At 41.1% G+C, this 18662-nt stretch overlaps 1 protein-coding gene across 7 annotated transcripts in view; it reads right to left on the bottom strand.

Moving 5' to 3' along the window:
- Positions 1-2642: 2642 nt before the first annotated feature.
- KDM4C (lysine demethylase 4C) overlaps positions 2643-18662 on the bottom strand; it is a 336197-nt gene continuing 320177 nt past the window's right edge. For 4 of the 7 annotated variants that reach the window (XM_084834472.1, XM_084834471.1, XM_084834474.1 and 1 more), the window contains 2 exons: positions 13179-13271; positions 2646-8279 (listed from right to left, as the gene is read on the bottom strand). In XM_084834472.1, the coding sequence (XP_084690598.1) occupies positions 8103-8279; positions 13179-13271 (270 nt within the window). In that variant the 3' untranslated portion in view covers positions 2646-8102. Of the gene's footprint in view, positions 8315-13178; positions 13272-18662 lie in introns of all 7 variants that reach the window. The other 3 variants (XM_084834477.1, XM_084834475.1, XM_084834476.1) reach the window with 3 other exon arrangements.

Here is an 18662-nt window from a genome sequence, read left to right as displayed (position 1 = left end):
CAATGGGTTGAATCCAAACTAAATTAGTTGCATTTAGGTCCCATTGAAATCAATAGGACTTAAGTTAGTCATGACTGACTTTTCACACTGATTTCAATGGGACCTAATTGTAACTAACTTAGTCTGGATACAACCCATATAAATGCTTTGTGAATTGCTTAAAATTATATTTAGAACATAATGGGAAGAGCCATGCCTCATCTGGGACACCTAGGAAAACAAAACAATACTGAAAATGTCAACAAAGAAACAAGATGGAATGTGCTCAGAAGTATCTCTCTCCTGCGCATCATGTATGTATTTTGAGGCCAGTTATTTCCGTTGTCATCTTTATATACATTTTCATGTTCAATGGTACATAGGCTGACACTTCCACCAAAGAAGGTGTTGTGTTTTTTTTATCAAAACACATTGGGCTTTTTATGTTTCATATACCTCATTTGGCACCAGCTTGGACTGCGCCAACAGAACTGGGAATCCACAGCAGTTGGATGCATCAGTTGGATTGTCAAGAGAAATGAAGGGCTACACTACAGGAATTGTTGCAGAAAGTGTCGTGAGCTGCTGCTGGTGGTGGTGGTGGTGAGTTGCAAGGTATAAAGGGAACGTGGTGTGTGTTTCTAAACTTTAAAAAAGGATAAAGTAATTTGTGATGGGAAAGAATTCTGCCTGACACTCTGGAGAACCACTACCAACAAGAGTAGACAATACTGGGTTGGATGGTTCAATGACTTGACAACGTGAGGCAGCTTCGTAAGACTTTATAAGTCTTCCTCTTCTTTGCACCAAGACCTGCAAATTCTAAGGAGATCTCTGCACAGAATGTGGAAAGTAATGCCATATCCCTATCATCAGGCCAGACTAGACTGGAGCTGGGTCCAAAAGCCAGACTAGAGTGTGTGTTCTCAAACCTATGATCACCAGGATCAATTGGTAGAGCTGCAGCCAGAGCAAGGACAGGAGATGACACCGAAAGCATACATAGCAGGCAGAAAATACTGCACTGTTGACTAGGCACAGTCCAGACCTGGCCAATCCAGAGGCTTCACAGTACCTGCCAATCACAGGGATGTATGTTGCACACCTGTTTCTGAAGAAGGCTCCGAGGTCAGAATACATGCAGTCCCAGGTAGGTCACTAGGTGATATCCCAGCTTCAGGCTATGAGGTTGCTAGTGCAAACTGCAGAGACCCTGCCACCTCTTCTACACAAGAAAATAGCACAACGTTATGCATGTACAATAAGGAAAACACAACTTTTTTCAGAAGTTGTGAATAGCAGTGGATCAGGACTTTATTTTCCTGGTCCTTTGCTTTCTACAGATGCAGGAAGGGGAAGACAGTTGCCTTTTTTAAAAGTGTTTTAACGAGTGGTAGAGTAAAATTATGCTAAGTGCAGAGAATATATTTAGGGTGGCGAATTCATTTAACTGGAAGATTAATCAACTAGCAACACAATCCTATACATGTCTACTTCAAAACAAGTCCCATTATGTTCAATGGGGTTTGCTCCTATGTAAGTGGCTATAGGACTGCAGCCTTAATCAATGGGGACACAATTTAAATCAGTAAGGATATGAATTAAGGATGTTGTCTTTAATTTTGTGGCTATAATGGTTCTGCTGTTTCTAATAGAGAATGAAAAAGAAAATAGTAAATATGCTTTTCTAACAATAACTGAGAGTGCCTGTTCATTACATTCTTAAGCTATCTTACAGTCCCTTCCATATCTCAAAACTGAATCAACATTGAATTTTTTGCAACATGCAGATTTATTTAATAAAATTAGATAAAAAGTAGATAAATAGTCAACTAAAATCAACCAGTGGGACTCTGTTTTTAACCTCCAGTGAGTAGAGGGCCAGGCACAGGCTACTCTAGAACAATCAGAAAGCTAGACACAAAAAGGGAAAAGAGGCTATGGAAGGACAAGACTCTCCAGTGGTGGTGACCTGCAAGGTGTGTGCAATGTTTGTTTTCTTGCCTGAGAACAACATGGCCTACACGTGCAACAAGTGCAAGTTGATCACGCTGCGGGAAGAAAAAGTAAGAGAACTGGAGCGGCGACTCTTGACCTTCCAGGGAATAAGAGAACACAAAGAGCTCTTGGACAGAATGGTGGAACTACAGCAGCAAACTGAAGAACAGAAGTTAGAATTGCAACAGCAAGCTGAGGCAGAAGAGGGAAAGGCTGAGGTGAGGAAAAATGCAGTAAAGGGTACTCCTTGGAAAAGAGTGACAGGAGCAGAAGAACCAGAAGCCACTCTGCACCAGTAGAAGCAGTGGAGCTGTGGAACCGTTTCGAGGTACTTGAGGATGAGACTGGAGGTCAGCCTGCAGAGGAAGAATTACAGGGGAACCGGCATGGGAGCGAGCAAGAGACTGAAGGTCAGTCAAGCAGAGGCAATGAAACCAAGGCCTACAGCAACAAGAATAGTAGTAGTAGAGGGAGACTCCTTGCTGCATAGGATCGAAACCCAAGTATGTCGCAAAGACCCGTGGAATCGCCAGGTATGCTGTCTCCCGGGAGGACAGATTAGAGACGTGATTGAAGGGTTGCCTGCACTCATAAAGCCCACTGACAGGTATCCCTTCCTTCTCATCCATGTGGGAACAAATGATACCACCAAGCGGAGCTATGAAGAAATCACGTCAGACTTTGAAGCTTTGGGAAGGAAACTCAAGAACCTTGGGGCCCATATAGTTTTCTCATCCATCTTTCCAGTAGTTAGAAGAGGAATAGAAAGGGAAAGAAAAATACTCTGGGTGAATGACTGGCTACAAAGGTGGTGGTGACGAGAGAGATTTGGATTCTGGGACCACGGACTATACTTCCTGGAAGATGGACTGTTGGCAAGGGACGGGTTGCACCTCACAAAGGCTGAGAAGAATGTGTTTTCCACTCCGATTCCTTCCAGCACAGCACTAGGGTCCATCTGTACAATGAAGAATTTTCATTCAAATGTACAAACCTGTCACTTTGATTTAAATACTGCCTAATCAGAAGACAAATCCATTACATTTGGCACTTTATACCAGTAGCTAATCTTTTGATTCATATATATGCAAGCAAAGAGTCAAAGAACAGTTTTATCAGTCCAGCAAAAAGGGTGATTCAAAGCAGGAGATGTCAAGAGGCAGGCCAAAGGTCAACAGCACAGTATTATGTTACCAGTCCAGCAAAAGGGCAGTCCAAAAACAGGGTCTTCTCAGGAGTCAGCAGCACAAGAGATCAGTCCAAGGAATAGCAAGGTACTGGAAGTTAGAATAAAGGTGCAGCTAGTAAGTCCTAATGAAGGTTTATAAACTGAAACTTCCAGAGCCTCACTCAGGACTCAGCTGAAACTGGAATATTCTAGGGCTTGGTGGATGTTTGGCCTTCTCCTTTGACTCCATAGATGAGGTACGCTCCTCGGGGGGTCCTGTTTGGGGGTTCCTCAGGGTCCACTGTTAAAGGACCCTGGTGTAGCTTCCCCACCAATGCAAGAGGTGCCTGGGGTTTCAGTAGCGTCAGGTGAGCCACAAGACCTTTAGGTTCTGTAATGTCAGGGTCTTCATTCATTGAGTCATCCTAGTTTGGGCCTAGGCCAGGCATGAGAGAACTGGTCTTTAGAAAAGAAGGGGAAAGGGAGAGTAGACATCTTAACGTTGTTATTCCTTCTTCTGGTTTGCCACCCAACCAATAGATTCCTGACTTCTCCAGTGTGAATCCATCGGGTCTAAATGTTGCACTGCTTAATGCCTGGTCAGTAACTGGTAAGACCTTATGATCCAGGATGTAGTCCTGCATGTAGACGCAAACCTGACCTATTTAACCAAAACCTGGTGGTGGTGGGTTAATCTGACCCAATTGTGCCCACCAGGTTTTTGATTGCAGCAGCAGTCAAGATCTGATGGTTCTGTGGGGGTGACTGAGGCATCTGCTTGTCCAGTTTTGATGGATGAGTTTCTTGTTCAGCCTGAGAATGTGGACGCATTGCCTGGAGAGGTGAGCCAACCACTTGCTTGCTGGATCCTTGTCCATCTTAGGCTAATAAACTATGTCAGAAGGGGACTGGCAGGTGAGTAAGGGTGGTCATAAATGCTTCTTTCAAGGAGGGCTGCGTTTCTGTATCATTAGCAAATGCAGTCCTAAGACCACTGTTAAAGAAACCTTCACTGGATCCAACCATTTTAGATATTTATCAGCCAATTTCTAATCTCTCTCAGGGGTTGCAACTCAACTCCAGGCATTCTTGGATGAAGCTCAGGCTTGAATCGTTGATGGAAGACCTATTCCAGGAGCTAGACGGGGGGAGTGTGAACCATTAATTCTATTGAACCCCTCAGTGACATTCAGTTTCCTCAACCATGGTATTCTTCTGGGACGCTTGGCTAGTGTGGGACTGGGGGAGGCACTGTTTTCCCGTGGTTCTGGTCCTATTTGGCTTAATGTTCGCCAGTAGGTGGTACTGGAGGATTATTGTTCAGCTCCTTGGTCTATGGGGTCCCTCAGAGCTTTGTTTTATCCCCTATGCTTTTTAAAATCTACATGAAGCCACTGAGAGGTCATCCAGCTTGGGGGTTGAATGGCATCAGTACACTGATGACACCCAGCACACTCTTTTTTTCAACTAATTCCAAGGAGGCTGTTTTGACCTGCTGCTTGGATGTGGGCTAACAAACAGAATCTCAAAGCAGATAAGGAAGAGGTACTGATAGTCAGTAGACAAGTTGATCCAGAATTGGGAGTACAGCCAGTTCTGGATGAGGTTGCATTTCCTCTGACAGATCAGGTTTGCAGTTGGAAGTGCTCCTAGATTCACCATTGCATCCTGGATGCTCAGGTGGCTGCTATGGCCAGGTGCCCTTTCTCAGCTTCAGCTATGTCCCTTCCTGGAGAAGATAGACCTGGCTATGGTAAAATGTGCCTTGATCATGTCCAGGTTAGATTATTCCAATGTGTTCTATGTGGGGCTACCCTTGAAGAGTGTTCAGGAACTGCAGTTGGTGCAAAATGCAGTGGCCTGTATGCTTCATGATGTACATATCTCAGAGCATATTACACTGCTCTTATATCAACTGCACTAGCTTCTGATCCATTTCCAGGCCCAATTCAAGGTGTGGGCTCTTACTTACAAAGCCCTAAATGGCTTGTGTTCTTTCCTGAGGAAAATCTTTTTTTTTCTCTTGAAACTATATTTTATTTCGAAGTAAGGTTAACAAAATAAAGGCAACCAAAACAAGAATGTACATAATAATAAATAAAAAATATTAATATTGATTGATAAAGATGCAAAAGAAGTCCAAATCATCTTCTTCCAAAGACTCACCTAAGTCAGTCTCCCATGCCCGCACATAGGATGGCTTGTCATCCAATATTGGCATTTGAAGGATTTTATAAATAGATATCAAACCTTTATTTGAAGTTACAGCAATTTCTATAAAAGATTCAAAAGAATTCCCTTACTCAGAAGTCAGACTGGCCCCATCCCTGATGGTTTTTAGGCAGGCAGTAAAAACACTTTCATTTCTCTTGGCTTTGTGATTTTTAATTATGAGATTGAAGCTTTAATTTTTCTGCTCTTATTGGTTGTAAATTACTGGTCACTGAAATGAAACACAATGAAAATTGTGTTCATTGTTTTCATTTTTATTGATTTTCATGTTATTGTAAACAGTCTTGAGGGGCCTTATTAGGGCTGAAAGCCAGTCTAGAAATGTTCTTAAAAATAAATATAGATTAAAAATAAATATGGCCTAATAATTCATATAAATTGATAAAAAAAAGAACCAGCAAGCTGTGTAATCAGTCTGAAAAAACAGTGGAAGCCACCACATTCTGAAGTACCACCCCACAGCTTGGATCACAAATCCCAAGAGCTCAACACCATGGTTCATGCCAACAGACAAGAATGTATAATTATTTGTTTTCATTGTGGGATAACGGACTTTATAAAACTGACTGCCCCAAATGACAGAAAGGGAATCGACTATTATCTCAATCCCATGCACTGATTTCAGTGGGGATTATTCCCCATATGCACAGGACTACAGATTTAGTCTGCATGGTCAAAGCAGTATGACGACAAAGCCAAATGACATCTCTACCACATGTTGTGGAAAAAAGCAGAAACAACTCCTTCTTTCCATAAACTAAATCTTTTTTTTATAGCATGCTTGAAAATGGCACAGGTAATTTAACAGTGAAAATAAGATCTTTGTGAATGGTTTGCCACTCATTGGGACTCAGCTATACTCACTTTACCAGACCAGGGCTGGAGAAACCTAGGTTCAAATCCCCACTCAGCCATGAAGGTTAACCTTGGGCTATAACATGATTTAGCAGATCTAAGAACAATGCCTAAGCTGCTTTGTAGAGGAGGTACATCCAGGGGATGTAAAATCTAGATGCACAATTGGTACTAGCAAAATAAGAGACTTGATGTAACTAACATAGTTGCCTTTCTGGAATTTATACACAGAAAAAAATGGAGTTCAGAGAGTTTCATCCATGTTGGAGCTAGTTGGAAATTTGTTGTTGGGCTGTCCATGATAATGTATGGCATTTTGCTAAAGCTTGTGTAGGTTTTTCACAATCCTAAAACATCTCTTGCAAACAGAATGGGAAAACACACAAGCATATTCTGCTGCATCTTGTGCCATCTCACAAAATTAATACCACAAAGCAAAGGAAAAATGAAGAAAGGAGGCTGTGACTCAGTGGTTAGTAATGGTTTTATCTGAATGAAGGCTTGATTTAAATGTGATGCTGGGCATATCAAACTCAGCCTGTGAGCTGTTCCACACAGCCATCTCATGTTTAAACTGGGTTACTAATGTCTATGCATGCAGCATTAGTACCATATTGGGCCAAGCTGTGGCCCAAATGTGCACTGCACCAGTATGCTAATGCTACACTACTGTGCTAATCATAAGCTTAAAGGCATTGGCAACCCTATTTCTAAGAAATACCAGCCACTTGGTACCCTGCACAAGTAAGGTTTAAAAAACACACACCAAAACACATGCTTAGCATCATGCTTAAACTGCACCTAAACTCCCTAGATTGAATAAAGATGTGTATTGGCCAGGATTTGTAAAATTGATCCCTAGAGGTAATATATAATTACTGTGCCACACCCCAACATTAGTAGGCAAAGGGACATCATTTATTTATTTAAACACTATTACATTTGCAGACTATTATTTAAAAAGGGAAGACCAAATTATATTACTATATTACATTAGTTCAAAACTAGCCTGCCAAGCAAAGATATGTAAACTCTAATTTTACAAATACAATGAAAGACATTTTATTGTACAAATTGCTTTCCCCCCGCCAAGAGTATCATGAAAAAAAGTTTAAAAATAGATGCCAAAAATCTCCCTCTTTAAATATACACCCCTTTTCCTTTCTTGAAAATTTCCTTCTTTAGTGCCTGCTCTTTGCTCATTAACATCCCACCCTCCACCCCCACCCAAAATCCCATGTCAGAAACTGAGTCCTGGCCAGAGAGTACAGAAAGCAGTGAAGGCATAAACAGTGTGGAAAGCACTGTACTAAGTTATGACAGTACAGCATTTGTAGATCTCAGTGCGGTTTATACTTGCATTTGTTTTAGAATGTATATGTATAATATATATGTATAAGGTGTTCCATGGCAAAAAGGTGGAACTTGTGGAAAATATAAAAATCATTGAAGATCTCCATCTGGATAGATATAACTTCTCTTGTAACTGTCCGTGGGAGGCAGGATTATGCACTTACTTGTTTGTGGTATTGTGGTTCCTATGCTTGTTATTTGACAGGGCCCTTTATTCCCAATATTTTGTTGATCAATCCTTGATGCGACTCAGACATCCAGCTTTTAAAATATTCACCCAAAACTGGGGTCCTGAAGTTAAGGAGGTTCTATGGGTCTGCAATGTTTTTAGGTAGAACTCTTCATAACTTCAAGAAGCATTTTAAGCATACGCTAGACACACCTGACATAACAAACATAAAGCTTCAAAAACATGACAGTATCTGTCTGTTTTTCTTTACCCCACATTGAATACATTTCATCCCCTCCCAACACACAAAGAGAAAGAGAGCAGGTGAGCATGAGTTCATTCCTTCCTTTATAGTCCCTTCTGGCACTTCTTTTGGAATGAGGTTTTCAGGAAGCTGCGGTACCCAGGGTCATCCACATATTCATTCTTAAATCTGGAGCTCAATACCCTCTGCCTCTTCTTTTGTCCCTGGATAATATCAGCTCCATAGAATGTGTCTTCAAATCTCATATCAGAAGCTGTAGACTAAAAATAGACATTCAGTATAGGGTATATTTCACCTATAGAGAGTACATAAAAGAACACCATAGAAACAGTTTTGCTACTTGATATAAGCAAGTGTCTTCAAATCAACATAAATTTCATAAATCTCTTGAAGAGCAAAAAAGGCTCTATTTATTTATTTATTTATATACCGCCCAATAGCCGAAGCTCTCTGTGACTATTTAGCAGTCACAAGCCATCTTCAGTTCCAGTCTTAGCGTTGTTCTATACATTCATAATCATATGGTGCAGCTCATCTGGTAAGTGGTTCTAGCCTAGCTCCCCCACTGATATTCTAGTCTTTTATGGGAGATTGTTTTATGTGGAAGATCATTCAAATATGCAAACCTTCACCTGCAGCCTGATTGCTTGGATTGCTTCTTAGACACACACACCCTTTATATGCACTTTTCTTGGCATGGTTCCTGGATCTCCAAGGCTAATCCAGACAGAATGTGTAAAGATCTCATGTGGTTCAGCTGAATCGGGGATGGAGTCAAATCTTGTGGTCGGTGCTCACCTCTATTTTCTAATGTATTTAGCTGGTCCTAATAAAGGTTATTATCCTGTTCATGTTTTGAATTTTTTTAAAAAAATTGTTATGGACCAACGTGGCTGCAAACATTTTATTAATAAACCAATTCATTTTAAGCTTTATTTTTCTGGCCTTTTACTATTGCAAAATCAAAATTATCTCCCCTTATAGCAGTATGGGTGTGTATGTGCACTAGAAATGTACTCACATATATTTGGGTCAGCAAATCCTACAGGCAGCATGGGCTCCCACTGTCCCTGGGATCAAGGTCCCTGATTATTACACTGTTTGTCACTTCCACCAGCTGTCCCTCCTTCCTGCCTATGCATAAAGAATTCTGGGGCAGGATATCTTTGAGAAAGCATGCCATACAGGGAAGCACGAATCTCTTAAACTACAAGTCCTAGTTGAACCGCACAAGAACACTGTCTCTGTTTTAGCTGAGTGCTGGGACAGCAGCTTGCTGTTCAGAACGTTCCTTCTTCAACTCTAACACTGCTTCTGATTGGCTCCAGCAAATCTAACATGATATGGACAGTAGTGCATAAATACATGGAAATAAGTCACCATAAATATCCACAAGCATGACCCACAATTTAGTCTCATTTTCCCCTTCATTGTAATGGGAGTTACCGGGCCCTGGAAAAGTGTGCCCTTCCCCAAACCTTCACGCTGGGCCCTGCAACTAATGGACCTTCCAAGGATCTGGATGTTATAAACTTGCAAAATTAGAAAAACAAAACACCTTGAATCCCATGGGCAGATTACATGTAGTTGAATGGATCAGTGTGGGAGCAACCACAGACGCAGAAGCAACCACTCATGGACAGGTATGTGTAAATTTGTGTGCAAGCTGAGGCCCTACTGATGTCAGCCAGAGGGAAAGTGGTTATTCACACCCAGTTCCTTCTCCTTCAGGCTCCCTCTTATATCATGGGCAACCACAAAGCTTCATCCTCCTTGGCCTCCCGCTTCTTTTGCCTTTTATATGTACCTCTCCAGTCATGCCCACTGACTGGTTGCCTTGTTTTGCTTGTTTTGCTTTACTCATGAGTAGGCTTCACTCAGGTTCAATGACACCAGCTGATGGAGGGATCCAACTGCCTGCTGCCTCCAAGAAGAACTCCTACTTCACCCTATGCCTCCTTCTTCCCTCCTGTCCCTGCTCCTGCATCTGAGGGCTCCACTACTATAGGCAGCTTTACAGGACAAGAAGTGGCAGGAACTTCCCTTATTATCCAGGGGCCAGACCCCAACTTGGATGCGATAGAATTCATTGAATCACTTGTTTTAGAACCACCGAAGGGGTTAAGCACATTGGAGACATACAGAAACAGGACTGAGATGGGCCAGAGAGGAGCTTGCTTGCTTGCTTGCTTGCTTGCTTGCTTGCTTTCTTTCTTTCTTTCTTTCTTTCTTTCTTTCTTTCTTTCTTTCTTTCTACATTGCTTGTCAATGTAGAGAGGTCTACTTCTCACTGTGGAGAAACAGGGGTCCAGGCAGTTGCCTTTGTTGCAGGCAGGCTTCAAACCATTTTAATTACAGTGACTTATATTGCATTGCTGGAATGCCCTTGGTGTTTTAGAGGATGCAGTTTTTCTGTATTATGGATTTAGGTGAAGTAAACCATTTTGTATATACTGATATATACTGGTGTCCTATTTTTAACACCACAGTGTTATGATTATTGATCTAATAAATCAAGTAAGTTTGCTTACATTATTTGTTTACAGGCACAACCCTATCACATTGTTGATAGATGACAGCCAAAGGCTATCCCAGTAAGTAGACTCAGGGATTATTTGGACCTTTGTTACAAGTATCAATTTCAAATAGGAGAACAATGCAGGTTTCTGAGACTCATTAAGAAAGTCACACCTGAAACAGGGACACATGGAACGCACAGGCCCAGAGAATGGGGTATTATTTCTGAAAGCAAAAGAAGTACTTATGCATTTGCACTATTCCGCTATAGCACAGTGTCATCTAGAGGTTACGTAGCGGAAAAGCAGGCAAGGAAAAACTCTTTGTGTAGAGCTTGGATCTCAGTTCTGTGACAAAACTGAAATAAGATACAGTGATTAACAGCCGTGTCTAGAAAAGCTCTTAGTCCCCTAGCAAGGTAGCCCTTTCCCCTTCTACTACTACCGTAAGGGTATAGAGCAGCCTTTCCCAGCCTGGTGCCCACCATACAGTTTTGACTTCAATTGCCATCAGACCCAACCAGCTTGGCCAATTATCAGGAATGCTGGGAGTTGTAATCCAAAAATCTGGAGGGCGCTAGTTTGGGGAAAGCTGGTATAGAGCATGTGAAGACTACGTCAGCAGCATAACACTGATCCCACAAAGAGATCTCAAGAGATGGCCAGACTATTTTTCCAGCTCTAAGAAAACCCGGGTAAGTGCTTTTAAAAAACAGAAGCAAAGCTGGAGGATCACGGCATTGTCTAAAGAACCCATAAACAACCGTGAGTAGGGAATGACAAGTGCATGATAAATGCCTCATGTAGAAAAGCGCTTTATGCGCTTCCCACTGGTTGCAGGCAGTACCAGCAGAAATACCTTCTGGTATTCTGGCTCCTCCAGAAAAGCTCTGAGATGTGCAGCTTCACTCTCTTGGCAAAGTCAGGAACTAGGGACAGTATCAAATTTGATGCTACCGCTAATGTAAATTATGTTGTGCTAGCATAAATGACCTCTAGCGCTTACAGGGAAAACCTGTCGCAAACACTATTGGCATTGTGCTAGAGGTCACCTACGCTAGCACAACATAATTTACATTATCAATAGTGTCAAATTGGATAGTGCCCTAGATCTCCACAGTGGTCTGCTTTGCTAGGAGAGGAGCTAGGAGAGACTTATTGACTTACTGTCAGAAGATGTGCATGATGAATAAAACTTTATCAAGGCCAGAGGCCAGAAGTCATGCCCAGACCCTGGGAAATTCCTGGATTTCAGGGAACATTATAAAAATATGATTCATTTCCCTGAAAAGTTCAAATTATCACAGACAAAAGTAAAAATGATCTATAATACTGTCAAATTAGTAGTGTGAAAGCCACTATATCTGTAGTGCTATTCTTATTGTTGCCAAATGCAACAATAAAACAGATTTACGGTATATCTGGTTAATTATAAAGTCCATTATGAATACTCTGTAAAACAATAAGTGGTAATGGGGCCTTTGCCTGAATATAATATTTGGGTGGCATTGTTTTTAAATCAATCCACTGTTCTCATCAGTTGGGTTATTCATTGTTCTGTTCAAGAATCTTCTTCTGCAAGTATATGTTGGTTCTACCAACTCCACTTTCAGATTTTGAAACTTCAAAACTACAGATATCTTCATTTCATGCAAGACAGATACTTGCTTAATACTTCCTGGTCTACCAGAGAATATACTTTAATGCTCCTTCTCTATAGGGAGAAGATATTAGTGTCTTTTGTGGATTTAAAAGTACAACATACTTAGGAACATAGGAAGCTGCCTTATACTGAGGCAGACCGTTAGTCCATCCAGCCCAGTATTGTCGACACTGACTGTCAGCAGCTCTTGAGGGTCTCAGGCAGGAATCTTCCCTCACCTTACCTGGAGAAGCTAGGGATTGAACCTGGGACCTTTTGCATGCAAAGCATGTGCTCTATCACGCTGAGCTATGGCCCCTCCCTTATTCAGAATCCATATGGTGTAATACCCTTTTTAAGCTAATTCAAAGATAACAAAAAACCACGCAAGCTTTCAAGAACTCCAGAGCTCTTAATCCAGCAAGGCATTATAAAAAGCATTTAGGCAGGCGGGGAAGAATATAAAGAATATTGTTATATGTTTCAGTTGTCTGCTTACTGTGAATGAGTCTATTGCTATGGTTTTGACAAAAGTGTCACTGGATTGGACTAAGCTTTTGATGAAAAAAAAAAATTAATGGCTGTGAATGTTTTTTCCAGAATGGGCAATTCACCTACAGGGATAGACTGGTGCTCTACAGCAAGTATATGCAAGAAAAGGCAGTTTGCAATCTGAGTTTTGACAGAGAAAGCTAGGAGTTTAGGTGTAATTAGCTAACCTGGGGTGCAGACTTAGTGAGAACTACAACAGCTACTCTCTGGGAACCTGATATGGAGATCAGCCAATTTGCTGCCATATGACAGCATCAGGGAATCCAGGGTAAAAAGCACTTGCAGGGTAGATAAGGCTTGATCTTGAATGCCTAAACCTCAAACTCAAAAGAAGTCACATGAGCACAGAATCTTTATAAAGTTGCTGACACTATAAAGAATGTCAAAGATTGGCTTGGTGGCATCTCTTCCAAATTTCTAGCACAAACAGCTTCTTTGCAGATACTTACAAATCGAGCTCTCACTCTTTTGGGCAGCTCTTCCTCAAGAGTGTAGATTTCTTCTCTTTTTGTTGCTATCTGAGAGCCATCTTCAAACTCTACCTATGTGTAAAATAAGGGAATTCACCACATTTAATCATTATCTGCATTATGTGTGGTTCTGTTGTGCACATGGGATAGCACAGGCAGTCAAATACTGTGGTTGTCCAAGGTTATCAAAATAAATAATAACACATTTGATGAGAACTTGGGAAAATCAATACATGTAAAAATAATACGAAAGGAAATACTAAAAGGGAAAGATGTAAAAGCAGTTCTTTTAAAACAATTTATTTTTTAAAATGCAATGTGCACTACAGAAAAAGTTAAGCACATACAATGTTTTCTAAATTGTGTTCAAGGGCTAAATGATTCTGTAATTCTCCCATCAAATTGTTTTGGTTGCTTGGAAATATCTTAGGTGTGTGTGTCCTTCAACACTTATATAAGGTTCGAAAGTATAAATACGGGGGGAGGGAGGGGGAAGAAAGCATAATTATGCATGTCCAAACTTTAAAAGTATATATTTAAGCAAATGTTTTACAAGTAAACCCCCTGCAAGATCTAGATGGCCGCTCACTTGTGGGGAGCCACAGGGTTCCATCCTCTCCCCGATGCTATTTAACATCTATGTGAAGCCGCTGGGGGCTATCATCAGGAGGTTTGGGGTGCGGTGTCATCAATATGCGGATGACACGCAGCTCTACCTCTCATTCAAATCTTCACCAAGGTTGGCTGTAGAATCCCTGTCCAAATGTCTGGAGACAGCGTGTGGCTGGATGGGGAGGAATAAGCTGAAGCTGAACCCTGAGAAGACCGAGGTACTTTTGGTGGGAGACAAGAGGAGGCTGGGGGATGTTGACCTGGTGTTGAATGGGGTACGGCTACCCTTGAAAGACCAGGTCCGCAGCCTGGGGGTCATTTTAGACTCCCAGCTGTCCATGGAGGCTCAGGTGTCAGCTGTGAGCCGGACAACGCTGTACCAACTCCATCTGATACGGCAGCTGAGCCCCTACCTTCCTGACCATCTGCTCCCATCAGTAGTACTGGTCTCCTCTCATCTAGACTGCTGTAATGTGCTCTTTGTGGGGTTACCCTTGAAGTCGGTTCGGAAGCTGCAGCTGGTGCAGAATGCAGCAGCTTGCCTGATTAAAGGCAGCTGCTGGCATGATCACATCACATCACTCCAGTGCTGAAGGAGTTGCACTGGTTACCAGTTGTTTTCCAGGCCAAATTCAAGGTGTTGGTTTTGACCTTTAAGACCCTATATGGTTCTGGCCCAGCCAAGGAACGCCTCCAGCAACACCATACAGGCTGCTCAACAAGATCAGCCTTGGATGGCCTTCTCTCTGTCCCATCAGCCAGGACAGCTAGGCTGGTGAAGATGAGGGAGAGGGCGTTCTCTGTGGTGGCCTCCACTCTGTGGAACTCCCTCCCTAGGGAACTCCACCATGCCCCCTCTTTAATGAGCTTCCACCACGCATTAAAAATGTGGTTGTTCAGGCAGGCATTTGAGGTGGGTTAGGGTATTTTTAGACATAAGATGTTTTAATGTGGAATGTTATTGTCTTAAACTGTTGTATTATTGTACATCTCCCAGAGTGGCCGGGTGACCGGCCAGATGAGTGATTAAGAAATTTAATAAATAAATAAATAAAATAGGTGTGCTGAACAATGCTGTGGAGTTGCTGAACCTCAGCACCTTTCGTATGTAAAAATCTTTCTATCTGGCCCACGGGCTAGAACCTCCATTGCATGAGCTCTTCCTTGATGCATGCAAAATACATACGCATGGAACAGAAACAGCTCCTCCGCTTAACAGCTTTAAATCCTAACTTGAGTAGTGGTGGCTACTAGCTAACTGGGCAAGGAGGCATGTCTCAGCCTGCTCTGAGTTGCAGGACAGGTGGGAGGCTTCTATCACAAATGCCAACATACTCAAATAGTTATGAAACAAGTTAAAAAGCCTGATGTATTTGCCTCCAATTTTCCAAGTGATAAGAATTAATCTTTCTGTTTTTAAGGTTGTGGAAGCCTTATGTCAAAAAGAAGAAGATATGAGTGATACTAAAGGAAATGCCAGTTAACAGCATTATATTGAATCTGATAGAACTTCTTTAAAATAGTCTGTTCAGAAGATGAAAAGCTTTATCATGCTTAGGTTTAGATCTAATCCAGCATGAACCCCTTTAGCAGAAAATGAGAAAGGAAATGCAGGTAGGTGTGGGGAATGCTAAATTACTCTGCTGCTGCGCTGGTTGTGCCTTCCAGAAGTTCTAAATTACGTTTTTTGACTCCAACTTTTAACTGCCAGCCATGGACATAGTATCTACAAATGCATTTTTAAAAAATCAATTCCATGCTTTTAAAATCTATTTTTATTCATTCATTACATTTCTTTACTGCCCAGTAGCTGAGGCTTTCTGGATGGTTCACAACAATTAAAACTGTACAACATGATAAAGCATAATTTAAAAGTTTAAAGGTTTAAAACTACAGTAGAAACCAAAATGAAAACTAAAAACTAAAATAAGAACTAGCAGCAGTGCAAATATTTAAATATAGTAACATATTTAAATATTTAAACATTCATTTTTATAATAAATTCAGAAATGACAAACATGCATATGTATAGTAGGAGACATAAACCCTATCTAGATGTGTCTAGCACAGAAGTGGGCAACTTGTGGCTGTTCTGGCTGTTCAATGGGAGTTGTAGGCCAAAACATCTGGAGGACCACAAGTTGCCCACTCCTAGTTCAGAGCCTACATGAGAAGGAATATTGTGATTATGCTCAACTGCTCTATCACTCTCCGCCATCCCGATATCCATGCATTGGTCAGCAACTTCAAACAGGGCCTATGCATGTAATGCTTGTACGTCCAATTCCTCCCTCTCTTGAGAGATCCATTACACGGATTGGACGACAGCTATGCTTTCATTCATAGACAACATCAAATGTCCAGACATTTCATGGGCTTAGGATAGGTAGGCCTATGTTCTAATCCCCCATCATGCCTGAACACCTTGTTATTAGAACCACATCTGCATATGGCTATTGTAAAATGTACAGTTAAGCATGCATACAGTATGTAGAAATAAAATATATAGGTATGAATAACCCATTACAGATTTTGCACTCCCTGTCTTAAATTAAACAATCTGAATGTGTCAAATTAATTGATACTAGCTGACCAATGTTAAGTAATCTTATATAATAGCAAGGCCAAGAACAACATGATGTAATCATGCTAATAAAAGAATTGCTTCAAAGGTTCAAACTTTTAGCCCAAGACTATATTCTGCAGGAGAGAGCTTGTTATTCTCCCCTTCCTTTGTAGGTCTGCCTTTTCTTGATGAAGATTATGATGATTTAAAAGAAGAAGTAGTGAACTCCTTCTAAAAAAAGTCAAAAGCAGCCAAAGCAAACTGGAGGGAACCACCTTGCATTTTCAGTCCTTCCAGGATTCAGTTATCTCTCTGCCACCCCAGTTAATTGGAAATCAAATTCTATTCTGTGCTGGAAACTATTTCCAAATTGTTGAGAACTAATAAGGAACAAAGGCTCCTTCGAAATATTCAGTAGGAGATGTGACAGAGAGTGTCAATAGATTATCTGTAATGAGTCCAAGTCGGAACCAGGCTTCAGTTGGCAAACTGTAGACCAGTATGTTTGTCAATCACTGTCCACATTAATTTATATCAGCCCTGAGAAATATACACACAAAATAATAAAAAACCACTACTGCAATATTATGTCAGTAACATTTGTTCCATGTGATTTTCTTTCATTAGGACATCATAAATTAGTGGTTTAATTGGAATTGCTGGAAAGCATTTGATTAGGTACATGGGTAATTTAGTCATCTGCATAAACTCACACATGCATATTAAAAAGCAACACATAAGCAAAATTATAAGGCCTTAAATGTTTACGGCTCACATTTTCACTCAAAAATATAACCCTGATTTTCCACATATTGACCAACATGTCTGAAAGTGATTTAGGAAAACATGTTTCCAAAAGTCATGATAGTAGCTTAAACAAATCCTTCTTTAGTACCATGACAACTATATCCTATGCTGTTTTATTAATTTATCTGTGTGGACTACTAAATCTCTTTAGTCTGCAAGACTAAAACACTGATTCTGTTATGGTTTCCTATCATACAAAAGTACTCCAGCATCTCAAAAAAGTGGCACAGCAGCACTGACTAACATAACCAGTTCTGAGAAAGCTGCAGGTATTTCAGACCTAGTTATATGTATATGAGAGACAAACTACATGTTACACTTCAGCAACTATGTGTTACAAAGCCCTGAGGGTCCCTTTTTACCTTACTAGGCATTTTTGAGCAGGGTGGGCCGCATCTAAGAAGGGACAAGGAAGGCCAGCTTATCCCTTTCCCTATCAGTCACATTCTCCATTAAACGTCCTCCCAGATGCTTTGATCCATGATAATGTCAAACCCATGTTTATCTCTGAAACACTGGCAGGGTAAATCTGAATGGAAGTTTCACAGAGGAAGTGACTGGCAGGGGAAGTGTTAAGCATTATTTTTCTTCCTGTCCTTCTCCAATGCAAATCACCCAAGGGCCATCAGTGTCAGGTTACCCACAGCTGAACTATACAAGTATCTTCCTGTCGGGGGCTCTAATTTATGAAGGTGCCCTAACATAAAGGTTTCTCCCATTCATGAACCTCTCCTTTTCTCATCTTTCACACACAATGTCTACAGAATACTAAAAGAATATTATGGGTTATTAAGCTGCATCCAAAAATTGCCACCTTTTCAGACATCATAGAATCATTCAACTGTTTCTAGCACTTCTTTCTGCCATGATCTACTTATTAGAAGACAGGACACACAGTCCCAGGACACAGATAATTGTAGCTCTCACATCACCTTAGAGAGGGCACTTAACCTCTCTTGGTTTGTATTGCTCTTACTAATAGAAAAGAAGCCTACTCCTAGTATGGCATCTGTGCTTACAACGTAAACAGTTTTTAATGGACACAGTTGTCAAGAACAATGGCTAGTTTTGCACCCTCTAATCTATTATCTTTTAAAATGACTTTGCACCAACATTTCAAGTTATTTTCATTTGCCATCTGCTGAAGCATTCAAATGAGGGCTTCTAAGTTGTCTCTTACAGCACATATTAGGCTAGACTCCTTCTATGAAATACAAGGTATCTGTACTACACAGTTTAGGAGTTGCGTAAAACAAGACTAACAATACCATTGTGAGGAATTCACCCCACCTGCTGTAATTTTAGGAATAGGGAGGGCCAGCTATAAGAGACCAGGCACCAGAAGAGACCACAATAATCAAGACAAGGTTCAAATTTCATGGTGCTTTTCCAGGTTTTCATTAATTCACAACTGTTGAAGGGTATCTTAAGAACCTGGAGGTGGTAGGAAAATGGAAAGCACACACAATGGCTTCAAC

The sequence above is a fragment of the Heloderma suspectum genome, chromosome 2, assembly GCF_057233095.1.
Source record: "Heloderma suspectum isolate Gila_16-S chromosome 2, 16-S_ref, whole genome shotgun sequence".
NCBI classification, from domain to species: Eukaryota; Metazoa; Chordata; class Lepidosauria; order Squamata; family Helodermatidae; genus Heloderma; species Heloderma suspectum.
Note: the sequence above shows the minus strand (reverse complement) of the source record. Positions and strands in the feature narration are given on the sequence as shown.